Source organism: Molothrus aeneus, chromosome 13, assembly GCF_037042795.1.
Source record: "Molothrus aeneus isolate 106 chromosome 13, BPBGC_Maene_1.0, whole genome shotgun sequence".
NCBI lineage: Eukaryota > Metazoa > Chordata > Aves > Passeriformes > Icteridae > Molothrus > Molothrus aeneus.
The window spans coordinates 18050759-18067125 of NC_089658.1; the positions used below are offsets into that span (position 1 = coordinate 18050759).

A 16367-nucleotide genomic window follows, 5' to 3' on the forward strand; every position below is an offset into this window, starting at 1 on the left:
TCTTTTAAAAAAACATTTTATTAATAACCCATTAGTTAAGGAATATAAGGACAATGTCTTACACTTTAACACTAAAGAGTATTTGTGGAGTAAGAACAGTCTCTGAAGAAAGAAAGTTATAATAAAGTACAGTATGGAACCAAATACAGACACAACCTTCAAACAAGATCAAGTTCTGGTTACACATCTTTATGCACTGTGCAGAAAATGAAATTTAACTTGAAAATACAAGCAAGGGAATACAGTAACAGAAGTAGATGGTAGATTTCTGCTGGTTAAACACTTCCTTTCTAACAAAAGTATTGATTAGAAAAGACACAATGATTCCTTCAAAACACCTATTACTAATGAGATCAAAACCATATACAGTGTTCTAGTAAAATGGTTGTTTTCTTACACAGCAATATTTCATGGGCTGATTGTTATCTAGTAATGTAAAAAAATTCTCAAACTCTAAATTAGAATTTATCTCTTTAGAACTATTTAAACCAGAAGTTTGCTGCCTGTTAAGCAAGAAATCAAGTCAACAAAAAGCTGATAGAGGTTTTTATCTGAGTTGCATGTTTCACATAACAAGAAATGAAAAGAAATAAAAGGATGAGAATTGTGACTCTCACAGCAGCATGGGGAATATACAGTTGTGTAGCCAAACAGTAACATTAATACTAGAAAATTATGCCAGTGAGACAAACCTGACATTTTAACAATGTAAAACAATATACACCAGCAAAAAATTTGAACAGCAATAATCTTTAGTGTTACTGAAAGGAAGAAAATGGAGAAAGGAGCCTGGGGTACAGGAAGAGATATTAAGCATGATGGGTAATTAAAGGTATCAAGAGTTTGCGTGCCTGTGAGAAATCTGCACGAAAGCTACATATTTCATGATAAAAAAATATATGCACTGGTTGTTTCAGCTTTACACATCAAATGTGTATTATGTGTCTTCTTCAATTCACTTCCAGCTGAGACTGAACGGTCCCTGCACGTTCAGGGCAGGGGGGACCTGGGGCACAGCTGAGCTGGACAAGGACACCCAGCACTCTGTGTGGATGTGTGTTCATCCAGGTGCTGCTGGTCAGTGGTGACCTCTTGGCTCCAGGGAAACTATCTGGATTTCTGCAACTCAGGTCTGGCCTACCAGCCCATGGCCACTACAGTTCTTGGACAGCCAAACACTGCCAGCTTCACACCCTGGTACAGTTTGGTGAAGTGTAATGAGATCAGAACAAGCCTCAGCATAAGGTGACAAAAGTGCTTTGGGGACACATAAACAAAATTGTTTGTGGTCTGCTGCATCTCCCCAAAGCCCTCTGTAACTATTGTGGGTGGTTTGGTGGTCGGCCCAAAGCGATCCAGGGGAATGGTGCCCCTGCTGTGTGGGTGCAGTGACAGGCAGGGACAGCTCTCAGGGCTGTAGAATTGCTGAAGGCTGCACAGGTAAAGCAGGGGGTGCATGTACAAGAGAGCGCCCCCAAAACTGCCCCACACTCCTACATCAGCCTCCGTCCCCTTCCATCCCTCTGGATGGAAAGTGGCAATGGCAGTGTGGCTTGTGCAGGGCCTGTTCTGTCACTGAGGAAGGGCAAGGGCTCTTCATGGAACTGGGACCTGAGGGCCACCTGCACAATGTCCCCCGCTCTCCGCAGCGAGCGCCCGGCCCTGCCCAGCCGAGGGTTTGTACCTCTGTGACTGCATCTGCTCCCAGAGACTGTCAATTGCCCTTATTGCCTGCAATAACACTTCACTGCTTATCTGTAACCCTGCTAAGTCATGAGTTTCAAAGTCTTGTGGCAGTGGGTTCTGGAGGTTATTTACACACTTCCTCTGCCCAGTTATGTTTCCTTGCCTTTTCCTCGCTCCAATAGCACACACACAAACTCCTGCCTTGGCCTGCTCACTGGCACTGATCTCCAGTCTCTGTCCCACAGCATTCCAGAGTCATGGCTAGTCACAGCATGGAACAGCATTTATGAGACTCCTCAAGACACCAAGCTAGAGAAACAGAGCAATCACAATGACTGGAAATACAGCTGGTTACCAGAACAGTGTGTCATACTGGGAGGAGATGCTGCCATCTGGGGAGAAGTGGAAGCTCCAATATCCTTCCCATCATACTACAGGGAGGCTTGGAGGTTCTCATTTGCTGAAAAGCTGGAGGTAAAAGGGTTGCAGGGTGCTGGTGAAGTGAGGTTCTCCATGCTGCAAGCAGTGGTACCTCCATCCAGTCATCACCAGGAAAAACAAAATCCAAAGTCTTTTACAGGATCTCAAGTTGGCACACAGTTTCCCTATATACCGTGGGGAAAATTTTAGTAAGAAAAGAGGAAGGTGGGCATCTTTTCCTTCCCTTTTTAAACAAATGGTGAGATGTCTGAATCCTCCAGGAAGGCAGATCATTCACCAAACACCCATGACCAGAATTACTGATCCTTGTTAACTCCGAGCAGCTGGTCCAATCTTGTAGCATTCGCAGTCAAACCCTTCAAGCCTGGAGCAGGACAGAGACCAGCTAAAAAAAGTAGAGAAAAGTCCACCCCCAGCAGGGCCAGGCTGAGAGACATGTCAGCAGTAAGCAAACAGCATCAGCAGGAAGAGTCACTGGATGATTTTCAAGCCAGACTGACTGGTATGAGACCAAAGATTTCATTTTAAAACTCTGGTGGTGCTCTGCTCTTCAAAAAAAACCCACCCAAAAGCACTTTGGCCAGGACTATCAGAAGTGACTGGAAAATTTCACTTGTTCATCCAAAGCTTTCAGCAAGTCCACTGCTTACAGAAGGCTGAGTGGTGCTCTCTGTAAATCAAAACCATCTGAGATGTCTCCACACAGGCACCCAAAAAAAGAGAAAAGAAATACATGTCCCCAGTATCACAAGTTACTTTTGCAATTGCTGGTTCTTCTTTCTATTTGCTAGTATAAGCTTGTTGAGGAAAGATGGATCGACATCCTGCCAGCTAAAGCAGACTCCTTTGGCAGCTGCTGCAAAACACAATCCTACAGAGAGACACAACCCAACTCTCTGGCTGTAGGGAAGGTGTCAAGAAACAAAGCGAGAGACATCAGATCTGCAGCACTATGTGTTAAAGAAGAGTCAACAACCAGTGCAAACATATTCTTTAGAAAAAGGCAGTATAAGAATAAGTTAAAACCTATAATGGACTATAACAAATGAGTAGATCTACTGCTTTTTTTTTTCTCCAACAGACATGAGGTAGTTGTGTTGTTAGGGAGGAAAAAATAAAGAAAGAGAGAAGTAGTAAAAATGCTACTCTATACCACACACTATTCCACTTTATAAAATTAAATAATATAAAGATGTTCCAAGGAAATAAAAATACATGTTGTACATTAAAAGGACAGATGTGTACCTAAAATATTAGGTACAAGAACCCACATAAAACAAAGCCCAGGCTGGTGAAAAGACCCAGACGCTGCAGAAGGTTCTACATAGTACAAGTTGTTAGAGGCACTCGTAGAGTGTGTAATAAAAGGCCACTACATCAGCCTGCTAGTAGTAGTTACTGTGGTAGCACACACAGAGAGCCTGGTAATCCTTCTAACCACGGGAGGGCAGAAAAGGCTGGTGCTTACAGCTCCCTGTCTTTGTTTCTGGGGCTTCCACCCGCTCCTGGGATTCCTGTGCCAGAATTCATCCAACGCTGCCACACAGTCAGTAGTGCCTGGGCACTGCCTGGGGAAGAGGCAGCTGAGAAGGATCCCTCGGTGCACTCTGCCACTCCCCAGCATTAAAGGACATCCTGCCAGTCCCCTCGAGGGCTATGGTGAAGTGACAGCCCCAGCCTAGTGCAGAAGGCTCTGTTCCATCGTGGTTCCACTCAGACTTTGGCAGATGGCTCAGTCCTGCTCCCACCAACACGCAGTTCCTCGTTGGCTTCAGCAGGAGGAAGATGGGCCCTCACCAACCCACCTGGCTTCCCGAAGGCCTCTGTAGAGCTGACAGGTCCAAGCCCTGCTCTGGTGAGATGCTGCACCTGCCCAGCTCCTGCTGGGCTCAGCCAGCCAAGGACAGGCAGCACCTCATAGGGACAGGCTCTCCTCGTGCTTCAACTCTGCTGTGATCAAAATCAGAACCAGTTCATTCTTTGTGATTGTGGACATGTGCCATGTTCTCAGATGCTGAGGAAGGACTGGTTAAACCAGAGTTACTACAGAGCAGGGCCTCCTCAGGTGCCGGGGAAAGCAACTGGCACTTGACTGGCTGCTCATCACCCCTGCCTTCCTGGGTGGAATCTGAATCTCCACTCTCCTCCGAATCCAGACTTTCTCCATGCCTGTGGAAGCCATTGGTGAGCCCATGGATGCACACAGCCTCAGGTTTGTCAGTCTTTGTGTCGGTACAGAGCAGCTCAGCCTGGGCCTGAGCCTCCAGATTGTCCATGCAGTCCACCAACACTTGGCCAGTGTCCTGCTGGGAACTGGGATTAGCCAGCTCTGCTGAGGGGAGCTCCTCTGGCTCCCGGTCCTCGATTTCTGTCTCTTCACTCTCCAGGGTGTGCAGCTGGGAGTTGTAGTCTCTGTCAGAGGCTGAAAAATCAGAATGGACGATGACTTCTGCTTCTACTTGGTGGATGCTGGCTGGCAGGTGGCTTTTCTTTGCTTCATTCTGTTACCAAACAGGAGAGAAATTAAAAAAAAAAAAAAAGGTAAAGTAAGTGAAATTCAGATAATTGAGGCTGTGGCTAAACCAAGCACTAGAATTTATTTATTTTTAATCCCACTGAGTGCAATGGGATGTATATATGCCTCTATTAAGCATTATCTTGATATGTTTCTCAGGGCTTAGGTCTTAAGAAGCAACTCAAATCACCTCAGAATCATTATTTCTATTTTACGTTTGAGAAAGCAAGTCCCAAGGGAGAGAAGTGATTTGCTCAGAGTTTCTTGGCAGGCTGGAGCAACCATTTCTCCAAGCCTCTGTCAAAGACCACAATTTTCAAATCTCACCAGTCTGTTTCCATATTAAGGGCCAGATTGCCAGAGGCTGAGTGGGCAGCACTGTAGGAAACTGGCTTCTGAGATGGATAAAGGGGCTCCCTTTACTTTCCTCATTTAATTTTGGCTACATATCACAAAGCGTGTGTTTGTTAAAGCCCTGGTCACAGCCTACAAAAGTCTGTGTAAAGTCAAGCATTTTAAATTCAGAAAGAAAACAATAAGTTCTGCTCTGCAGTGCTTAAGTGGAGTGCAGGCTACAGATCTCCACAAATCTGGCTGACAAGCAGGTCATTTTGTGAGATTATCACTCAATAATTTACCAGACAAATTACTGTAGAAGCTCACAAAGAGCTCTCTAGGCAATCAACGCTCAGATTCTGGGCTGAGTGTGATGTAGCAGCAAGAAGACAATTCAGAGTATGGAAGTGATATCCCACGTGTAATTTGCGCTTTCTGTTGAAGCCAACTTTGAGCATCATTTACATATTTTAACACTTTTCTCTTTTGTTGACAAACTCTGATGGGTAAGCTGTGCTGTAAATGCTGCCCTGTAATTGGGCTGTAAAACATTGTCTTAACTCTATCCACAATGTTAATTACATCCTGTGTATAATTGATTTTCACACCACTGCCTAGGAAGGAAACATAGGTAAGCTACTCAGAAGTATTTGCTGGGGAGGGGGAATGAACTTTTTCAAAGAATAACCAGAGAAATCTTCTGGTACAGAGTCAGTCTGAGCAGGTGTCAGCTTGCTTTGCTAAGACAGTTACGCAGATGTACACTCTCCCAAACACAGGAGTGCATATTTATTCCAGTGATGCAGTATCAGAAATAGGATTTCCTCCCAGACCACAACTGCAGTGAAAATTGCTCTGCCCTATCTGGAGAAGGGAGTTTAAATCAACCCTTGATCTTTGTCTCCTTTTACAGCCAAAAATACAATCCCTCTGTCAGGCAAGCATGCTGTAGATCTTAATGACTGTGCGGAGCACTGCAGCTCCTAACTCACTCAGGCTGATTGCTGCACAGCCACAGCAAAGACTCCAAGCAGACTGCTGGTGCCTGGCACCAGGTCCTCAGGAACCAGAACTGCCACAACCTTGCTGATAACCACCTGCTTGTCAAGCTTCTGACCCCACCTGGCCATCACCAAACCAACAAGCCCACAGAAAGGGGCTGCAAAAAGGAGAAAGGGAGATGGAGAACATAAATGGAAAACCCACATGAGAACACACAAGTCAACAAAGCAGCAAAGATACCCACCATCACAGCATCATAAACCAGGGCTTGTAAGAGAAGCTTCTGCCCCGTGCTGGAGGGGAGCTTCAGTGACCCATTGACAGCAGAGAGAGGCTCTTTGGTGATGGTGTCTCCATATCTGGTGATGCTGTTTGTCCAGGCCTGGTTCGTTGATTTATTCCATGAAGACTGCAGGAGAAAAGTGGCAGGAGAAAAGATGCAGTTATCACAGACATGAATTCTTATCCTCATACATGTGAAATGAGAAGCAGCTTGAAAAAGGAAAGTCCAAGTCGTGAAAATACCATAAATGTGGAGGACACTTCTGATAGCATCAAAATAAAAATGCTCTGCAATGGACTCACATGGTCCCTGCCTTAGAACTGGCTTTACTGCTGTTACATGGGCTGATGCAGAGCACAGGGATAAAAGATGCCAGATGGTTCACAACTGGTTGCATAAGGGGCTTTCCACTGATTCTCAAATTGTGAGGCCAGTGGGTAAATCATGGCACAGACATCATTTAGAGGTCCACTAAAAACAATTCCCTGCAAAGCTGCAACAGCCCAGAGCAGAACAAGCCTACTGAGAAACACCAGAGAGCCGGAAAGGGACAGGGAAATCTGGAGCTGAGTGCCCAGAGTCTTTGCTTTGGCAAGAGCCATGCTCCACAGCACAGAGAAGGACCCTCACCCGTGGGCAGTGCCCTGTGTGCTCCAGTAGGAGCTGGACATTCTGCTAAACCGCTCGCTCTGCAGCACAGACAAGAGTCCTACTCCAAGCCAGGACTTGGGAAAACACTCTGCCATTCCTCATCAACACAGAGGCACAAAACTGGGAGCTTTAATTTTTTTTAATTTTTTTTTTTTTTTTACAACAGACCACCAAGCAATTCTTTGCTCAGCTTTAAATCCCCTGGGCAACCAGTGTTACCTTGTTTGTAGATCTAATTAAATTATATGGGCTGAACGCAATTTGTTCTGGGTTCTTTCAGCTTCCCCTTGCAATAAACTCTTGAATGCACACCTCTGTGTATGGGAAATGTGTATCTTTAAGAGCTGAAGTTATTTAACAGCTCAGACTATTAGTTCACAGGCAGAAAAGTATTTTCTTTCCAGGTTTTGATTTTATTGGGCTGTCCTGCATGTACCTGAGCTGAGCCTTGCTCGTACTCACATACATATACACGTAAACACACAACTCAGATTTAAGGACCACACAGGCCCAATCTCTGGCCTTGTTCCACAGATGCTACATTATTGTGTGGGTACAAGAGAGGCTGATGCAGAGGAGAAAATGCTGACCTGACAACAGCGACTTCACACATGCACACAGAATACTGGTGATGTGAGCATGCTGGCTGTGCAGGGTGAAGATACCCTGCACATCCATTCAAACCCACTGACCCTCTATTGCTCACTGCCAGTAGAAGCCCAGGCTCCTGCTCTGCATATGTGCCTGCTCCTTAGGCCAAATCTATTCCAACAACCACCAACGTAGCGTGAGTCCAGCTCAGACAGCGAGGAGATTTCTGACATCAGCCTGACCTTGGGTGAGTCATTTGACCTCCTTGTGCCTCGGTCCATCTGGCTGAAAATTAGGTAGAAATACACCACCAGATGTTGTATGTGAGCCGGGCATTCCTAAGTCAGCTATTTAGCAAGAAGCAAATGCTACCTCGTGCTGCCAGGGCTGGCAGAAGGACATTTGTGTATGCGCTGAAGGGCGGCCAGAGCTGCTCCCAAACCCTCTGTCCACCCTCACTCAGGCACCCAAATGGCTCAACACCTTGTGGGAGGCAGAGCCATGTTACATCCCAGCACCACCCCCAGGTCACAGGAGCTTTGCTGCTGCCTCAGGAGTAAATTTTTAGCAAACAAATAGCAAAAGGCCTCATTGATATGCCAACACCCCGCAGAACAGTGATGTCCAAGCTCTGTACTGTGGCTACCAAACATTTGCTAATTTAGATGTGGATGCTTGAGGCAGTGTTTTTTCTATTTCTCTCTCTGCAATCCTCAACAATATATTCTGAGCCAAAAGCCTTCCCTAATTGCTCTGTTTCTAAGTGGACAATCATTAAACTATGCTTTAATAGCGAGAAATCAACCAAGCGATCACAGAGAGCTCACAATAAGGAATATCTCCACATGCAAGTGCTCAAGGAGCGTGTTCAATTTGCTTCTGCTGCCATCTGAAAGGCTTTCTGCAGCTACATCCTGACTGATGGCTTCTGTGCCTCTTCCAAGGAACATACGTTACTGAGCAAATAGTGCCTGGAAATTTCAGCACTGAACCTACACAAATCTGCACACATGCACCAAATGTGTGTCCTGTTAGAGATGCCTGCATGCATATTTGCCATCAGAGAGATCTGAGCATCATACGCAGACACACACACAGAGCAAGCTCGAAAACCTTCTTGCAGGCATCTTGTGAATACCAAAAAACGTGGAAAGAAACAGGCAGCTCTACTGCAATCCCCCATGGACCATCTGTTAGCGGAAATGTCAATCTGCCATGTTTACATAGGTTTTGATGACTCTGGGAACAGCCTGTTCAGCTCTGGCTGAAATTGGCTGCAATGAAGAACAAACTTGTTTTGTACCAGTTTGCAACTTTCAACAAACAGAAAAAACCATCAGCCACACAACATGGCCTGTGTCCCACATGTTGTTCGAGCACATTATGTTTGAGAGGGGGAAAAAACCAGCAAAAGACAAATCCCTCTTGGGCCTTAGCCTCTAAGATTGGGCAGCAGCAATTAACTCTAGGACTGTTTTCATCACAGACCTGAAGAAATGTTGTGTGCCTGAAAGCTTCACTGTTTTTTTAAGCAGCATTTTTTTGTGTAATAAATTATACTATTTCTTTTTACTCAAGGGGAGCTAGTGGGTGGCATAAGGAAGGAAATATTGTCTTGGTTTTTACAACACAGTAATGAAGGCAAGGAGCAAGGAGTGTCAGTCTAATACTAATATAAAGAGGGAAGAATCTCTTTGTCAGTTCACTGCAAACACTAGAATGAAAACTAATAAAAACATCTTCCAATAAAAGACATTTCCATTACAGCTAAATCCTTATCAAAGCAAACAAGCCTTTTCATTTTAGCCTTTTTATAGAAACTCCAACTGGTAAAAATGTGCCTAGATCGTGTTACCTTCTCATTGACAAGTCATGATTTCATGCAAATATATGAGCTGAGAATGAACACATAGCAAAAGTTCAACTTGAAACCTTCCCTGTTTTTTTAGGATGGTTATTTAAAGTAGCTTGAAGCCCTGTGCAAAACAAGGCTGGGGATGTTTCAATATGTCCAGCTTTTGAGAGTGGTGTAGCAGAGAGAAAGGGCTCACTGCTGAACAGCAGTGGGTGGGAGTGGGAAAGCTCCGTGTCACGCGAACACAGCGACATCCCTGCCTGCATCTGGGATGCAACACACAGAGACCTCTGCCAGCAGATAAAGGAGTCTCTGCTCGCTGTCACCAGGAGCACAGCTCTCGTCTGAAGCTTCTCAGAAAACATTGGGACTTCTTTTCCACGCAGAAAAATTTCAACATGAAAATGACAAACAATCCGGGTAGATCCAAGTTCCCTGATGTGTTACAGCTTCTGCTCTCCCAGTCATGGGGATGCTTCGTGGGAAACACAGTCCTGTGGGAAGGAGGCCCACAGGGAAGGAGAAGGGCTGCAAGCAAGGAAGGCTCCAGCTCACAAGAACGACAACAGCAAACATTTCCAAACCAAAATGCTTGGGTTTGGCTTCATTCAATGAAAAGCTGAAGTCTTCCATGGAAAGCAGATGCTTTTTAACATTCTCCCCCACCCTTTAAATTGCTTGGCCCACATGCAGCAGTGACAGAGATGTCTGGAGCAGAGCCATTTTATCATCCTCAGTCCATCTGTCAGAGGAGACAGGGCTGCATCACCACAGCCCGTGCACGACTGTGTCATCTATAACGGGGCTGCTGAGGGCATCAGTCTGGGGGGTGCTTGCAAGGGGATGAGAGTAAGGGAGGAAAATCACTTGTCAGTGTATTTGGAAATCCTTGTCTGTGACCCCTGGAAACACATAAAGGAAGGAAAATGAACCACTGAATGGCCAACTGTACTAATGGAGCTGTGAGCATCCAGAGGGGTCCCATGCCGACACCTTGACTGCAGTAGCACCCTGCTGTCCTGCAGGCAGGGACAGGGGGTCCAGGAGGTTCCTTTGGGACTGTCCCACCTTCCACTTGCACCATCCTGCACCTCCAGCACTATGTGTAACAGCTCAAGAAGAATCACAGTCCTACATTTGAAGGAACTGATGATCTTGACCTGAAAATGACCAAGGGGACATCTCACCACCCTTACTCACATTTTTTTGCAGGAATCAGTTCCAATCTCAGAGTTTTTTAAGACTTCCTGCCCTCAGTCTGTTCTCCAGTCCCCACACCTGTAAAATGACATTCACTCACTTCTGACTCCATATGGCATGGGGACAGTCCCTTCTTTGTGTCTATCTAACATGGAGCATCCAGTCTCCACTGGAACCTCAGGCTGCCACAAGAATAAAAACAATAAAGAATAATCCATGGAATGGTAAGTAATGACTCAGCAAGGGAACAGCCTGCAAGCCCAGAGCAGCCAATGCAAGTGCCAGCCAGCAAACACAAACCAGGTTTCAGGAGCACAACCTGAGGACAGAGGGACAAACAGACAACTGGACGTCACAGCTACACAAATCTGCCCTGCAGTGCCAGCAGCCTCAGCCCAAGGGTCTGCCCCAGCCAACATCCCCAGCTCTGTGGTGACATGATATGCTGCTAAACAAAAGGGATTCTTGAGGCATTTCTCACTCCCTCTCTTCAGTGAATAGAACTGCAAGTCATAGTATCCAACCTAGAACACCCTGGGGAGCTTCCCCTTGCCAGGCTGGACAGAAATTTCCTTCCACAATGATTTTCTCTTTCCTTTGGCTCTCTTGCATTCCTTGCCATCGATTTTCACAGCCCCAACTTCACACAGCATGAGAGAAGAAAAGAGAAGGCAACAAAGGCAGCTGGTCACTGCAGGGTGCAAAGCTCCCACAACACTCTGTTCCGGGCAGGGTCCCTGGGGCTTTCCAGCTTTAATGGATGCTGGGGGAAGCTATTTGCAGCACACAGGACACCCACATCCACTCCACAGCCTCGACTAGAGGCATTTTGTGTATAAGCAGGGAGATGCACACGCTCACAACTGCTCCTGACTTGGTCTATATCCACTGTGGGCACCAGGCATGTGTGCACCACTCTGGCCATGTACCTGAGACCTGGCCAACTCCCTGACTGCCCAGCCAGGTAACATCTCATCACCATCCATGGGGCCTCTTGGCCACTGCAGCATAATGGTGTTTCTTGGCCATATTCTTTGCACACTCGATTATACATGCTGGAGTACAGAAAGGAAGCAGCGGTGGCACTTCCAGCAGGAATGGGGCAGTGCAGGGAGCAGGGTCTCCTGCGTGGGAGCACATCTCCCTCCAGTGCCCGCTCCCAGCAACAACAGCCTGTTGCTCCCGGCCACCACTCGATCTCCTTCACCTGCCAGGTCACCCTCCTGGTCGGCACGGGTGACAACGCTGCTCTCCGGGTGGCTGATTCCCAGTGACCCTTGCTTCCCTAGCCACATCCATTAAAAAAAAACAACCAAACCCCTCAGTGAATTTATCTCTCAGTGGCCATTCCCCATCTAATTATGGAAACTCTACAGCCAGAACAGTCCATCTCCCCAAAAGCTCTGGTCTGTGACTGTAACTGCTGCTGGGCACTGCCCACTGTGAGGGCCCCAAATTCTCAGGCTGAGCCTCATATGGCCAGGCCTTGGCACTGCCCTCTCCAGTCCCACTCTGCACGTATTCAGATCTTGATGTAAGCCCTTGCAGGCAGGATTGCTGCTCTGGAACAGAGATCTAGACATACTACCCCCAGAAAGGCCTCACAAAGAAGGAACTTCCCCCAGCCTGACCTGTTCTCAGGGGTAAGTCCCCATCACTGAAAACATTTGTTCCTTATTTAACTGAAAGAGTTGTAGGAAATTCCTCACACTCTTTGGCTTGGGTCCACACAGGCAGCCACATTCCACCAAAATCCATGGATGTGGCTTTGCTGCAAACAGCCTCTGCTCCAGCTGAGCACTGATCTGCCACAGCACGCAGGGATGGCCACGGGCACAGCTTCAGCCCGTGGGGCAGTGAGGCCAGCAGAGACTTTGTGTTTCCCAAAGATCCCACCTGCACTGCCCCTAGCACACAGACAGGGCTCGTGGTCAGCCAGGCACCTGAACTCACCTTCCCTCCAGTGACACACGAGTGCATCGTTGATGCAAACGTGAAATCCCAAGTGCTCACAATGCATTTGTTTTACTGAACCTCCTAATTACTTTACATGCTCTCCCAGGGCTACAAAGAGAGACATAAACAGATTAACTAAATTAGGCCAATTAAAGGTTCCCTAATGGAATGAAATGTTTCAGGCAAGCTTGGAAGAGGAAATGGGCAGGAAAAGAAAGACAATGCAGTGTCAGGCAAACCAAGCAGGGCAGGAGAAGACTACTTCAAAAAATAAGGTTCACAAAAACCCTACAATTTCACCTCTTGTTTATCTTCAAGAGTGTTCCAGTGAACACACTATTTATGGAGACAGCTTCTTTTAGTCCAAGCAAAAGAGAATCCTGGAAGGCCACGTGTCTGCTCTAGACATCACACTTCCTCCCACCATCCACATGCCACAGCAACACGAATACCACAGCTTTCTGCAGCACCAAGTTTGGCAGCAGCTTCTCACATTGAGGGGTCAATTTTCCGGGAGATGAAAAGGGGTGGTAGATGCACAGGGATCCCAAATAATAGCCAACAGCCAAGGCTGAGCTAGTCGTGTTTTACAGAGAGGGGAAATGTGTGACTGTCCAACACCAGCCTGCAGCCAAGACTTCTGGCACTGCAGAGTCAGGACAGGATCCCACCTGGGCTTCCCAGCAGCCACACACCAAACAAAGGCTCTTGCCAAAGGTGAGAGCCCAGTCACCATGTGCATGGATCCTTACCTTCCTCTTCCCATGGAAGATGTCCTCAGGGAGGCTCGTGTGGATGAGGCTGTGCACTTCTGCCAGCTCAGTGATGTCCCCCAGGGGCACGGGCGCATCCTCAGGGAGTGGGGACATGAGGGACTCGAGCTCATGTGAGTCCAAGGTGGCACTGGGAGAGGCCAACCCTTGCCTGCTCCGGTGGTAGTACGTGTGGTTGCCAGCAGCCTGGGAATCCAGGCCTGGCAGGGCCTCCCTGAGGGAAAACAAGCAAGAGCTGACATCTCAGCTGGTCCCTGTGCAAGTGACGAGGCCCAAGCCATGCCCTGCCACTCCTGGGGATATCCTTTATCTTCACATCCCACTGTAACACCTTTCACTGCAGATATATCTCTGCACCACCTTGATTAATGCCAAATCTCAGACTAATCCCACTGTGGGATGCAAAGCTGTCCCCAAGCACACCCCAAGGGCAGGAGACACCACGAGTCCCAGCACAAGCAGGTGCTCACCTACCCTGGTCCATGGGGAGCTGTGTCACTCCTGTCACCTCTGCTTTACAGGTTAGAGATGCAACAGGACAGGAAAGTTTAGTGGCCACATTAGGATGAGACTTCAGCAGCTGTTTGTTCCTGGCCCTGAGATCTGCTGTGAGCTCAAAGCTCAAAGAGCCAAAGCTTCTGAACAACTGAGCTGTTTTCTGCTCATGGTCTTTCCAAATGCTTGTGGCTGGATCCAGACCCCTGGGATAGCAGAGGGCTTTGGGCTGTATCCAATCCTCCTTAAACCAGCTTGTCACTCACTGTGAAGTCTTTCATCATTTTCCCAGATGGAAGTTAACAAACCATTTCCAAACATCCTTAGAGCTGTCCAACCTCAGAAGCAAAATACTACCCACATTAACAGACACAGGTAATAAACTGGTTCTTCCATTTTCTTGAGGATTTTTCTTTCTCTGAAAAAAAACCCTACTAGTCTAAGAATGTAAATTGAAGAGAAACTACTGAAAAAAATAAATCACTGAAAAGATTATACTAAATATACTCCTTATCCATCCTCAGATCCAAGCTGTGCATTAACTGTCCCCTACACCACATCCCAAGCAGCCCAGCTGAACAGGGGATGCAGCTCACACTGGTTTTGTCTCCTTCCAAGCAGCCTCCTTCACCTGAGGTGCACCCACCTGTGCTTGCTGTTGCGGAAGCTGGCACACATGCAGAAGAGAATGCAGAGCAGCCCCAGGCACACCCCCACGATGATCCCTGTCACAGAGTGGATATCCAGGACATCTAGGAGGGGAAGGAATGACAGCCACATCATTTCAACTGCTAGCAGGAAGAGGGTACAAAGTGTCTCATGTTCAGAGAAGCACCTGCTGAACTAAACCAAGCAGGTTTAAAAGGTCCTTCTAACCCAACTGTTCTGTGGTTCTGATTCTATACACATAAAACAATAAAATTCCTTGGCAGTGACAATTTAAATCAACCTGAAGCAAACTGGCACCTATGCATATTCATTAATGTCACGCCACAGCAAGATGCAGGTTGTCCTTCCAGAGGAACCAGGATGGGGAAGAGATGAAGTTTGGCTGTGGGATGGGTTCTGGAGCTGCACATCTGAGGATCTGCTGTGATCCCCTGCACTGCCCTGCAGAGAATCCTATCTCACATCCTCCACAGCAACACCAGGCAACTGCTTGGTAAACAGAAATGTCACTGCTGACAAATCAGTCTCCAGCCATGCAATTCCCTTCCTGCCCTGAGGCAAGGAGGAATTCATACCAGACAGCTTCTCCCGGAGGGTGTGCACATCCTTCACGTTGGAATAGGGACCAGATCCCACCACTGTCTTTGCTCCCATCTTGAAGAAGTATCTGGTATCACTTTCCAGGCCATGCACTTCAGTGCTGAAGATGTTTCCTGACCAAAAGCAAATCAAAAGAGATTTAAAATGTTCTGCTTCAAGACTATTCAGAGGCTACAGAAAAGCAGCTGTGAAATTGCTGGACCCTCAGAAGTGAGGGATTTTGTGGCATTTTTGTGCATTTCATACAGCTCTTCAGTAATAATGAACTTCCTGCTTACAGATCCAAAAACACTACTCGTGATGCTGCTGGCACACGTTTTTCTAGGAATTGCTGGCTGCCAGGCTGCATCTGTAGGTTATTTCCTGGGTGATAATGGCTACTCATTCCCAGACACGTATGATTTCATGTCTCTCAGCAGTCATGTCCCTGGAGTCTCTGCTATGACCAGGTACAGCATATGCTTCAAGAAAACTGCCAGGATGAGCTCTTGAATATTTGTCTGTATGCAAAGTGAGGCAGAAATCAGGGCAGCAGGACTGAGCAACCAGGACTCCAGAGAAAGAAAAGGAGGCAGGAGGACTGAGGGGTATTACAGTACCTGGAGGGGGCTCACCTTCTCGTGTCAGCAAGGTCCACATGTCATCTGGCTGTGTGTTGTTGGCATTGTACAGGATGAGATACTCCACAATGATGCCATTGGGCTCCACAGGTGGGCACCAGTGCACCTGGACAGCGTAGGGGTTGAGAGGGTGCAGCCGCAGGTCAGACGGAGGAGTGGAGGGCCCTGGCAGAGACAAATAAAGAGCCAGCCTGAGCAGCAGGAAGAGGAGCAGAGCATTCATCCCCAGAGAGCTTCCCAGCATGGACTCAAGGTTGTCAGAGCTTCGAGGGGTCTGAGATCACATCTCTCAGGGGCACATTGGGGGGGATCTGACAGAGACTCAAGGAAAGCCAGGAGAAATGAGGATTTGGTTGCCATGAACACTCACGGTCGGGCAGGGTGAAGCGCTCCACCACGCTGCCGAAGGGCCCATCGATGCCAACGCCGTTGGACTGCACAGCAAACTCATACCTGGTGTAGGGCTTCAGCCCACTGATGAGAATGTCTTCATCTGAGCTGGAGAGAGAGGACACAGCACAAGGCTGTGAACACCTGAGGGTTCTCCCATGTCACCTTGACACCCCACCAGGAACACTCTAAGAGATTATCCTAACTCTGACAGTATTTGATTTTCCATCTCTTGCAGCCATTTGAATGCAAGAACACTTCGCTCCCAGGGACAGAGCAAAACAGTTCCCAGTCTCCAGGACCA

The 16367-nt window shown here is 47.3% G+C and overlaps 1 protein-coding gene across 1 annotated transcript in view; it reads right to left on the reverse strand.

Moving 5' to 3' along the window:
* The window catches only part of IGDCC4 (immunoglobulin superfamily DCC subclass member 4), an 87561-nt gene continuing 71194 nt past the window's right edge, over nucleotides 1–16367 (reverse strand). The window contains 7 exon segments of the mRNA XM_066559000.1: nucleotides 1–4628; nucleotides 6225–6389; nucleotides 13269–13503; nucleotides 14431–14536; nucleotides 15029–15166; nucleotides 15668–15838; nucleotides 16044–16171. Coding sequence (XP_066415097.1) covers nucleotides 4101–4628; nucleotides 6225–6389; nucleotides 13269–13503; nucleotides 14431–14536; nucleotides 15029–15166; nucleotides 15668–15838; nucleotides 16044–16171 — 1471 coding nt within the window. The 3' untranslated portion in view covers nucleotides 1–4100.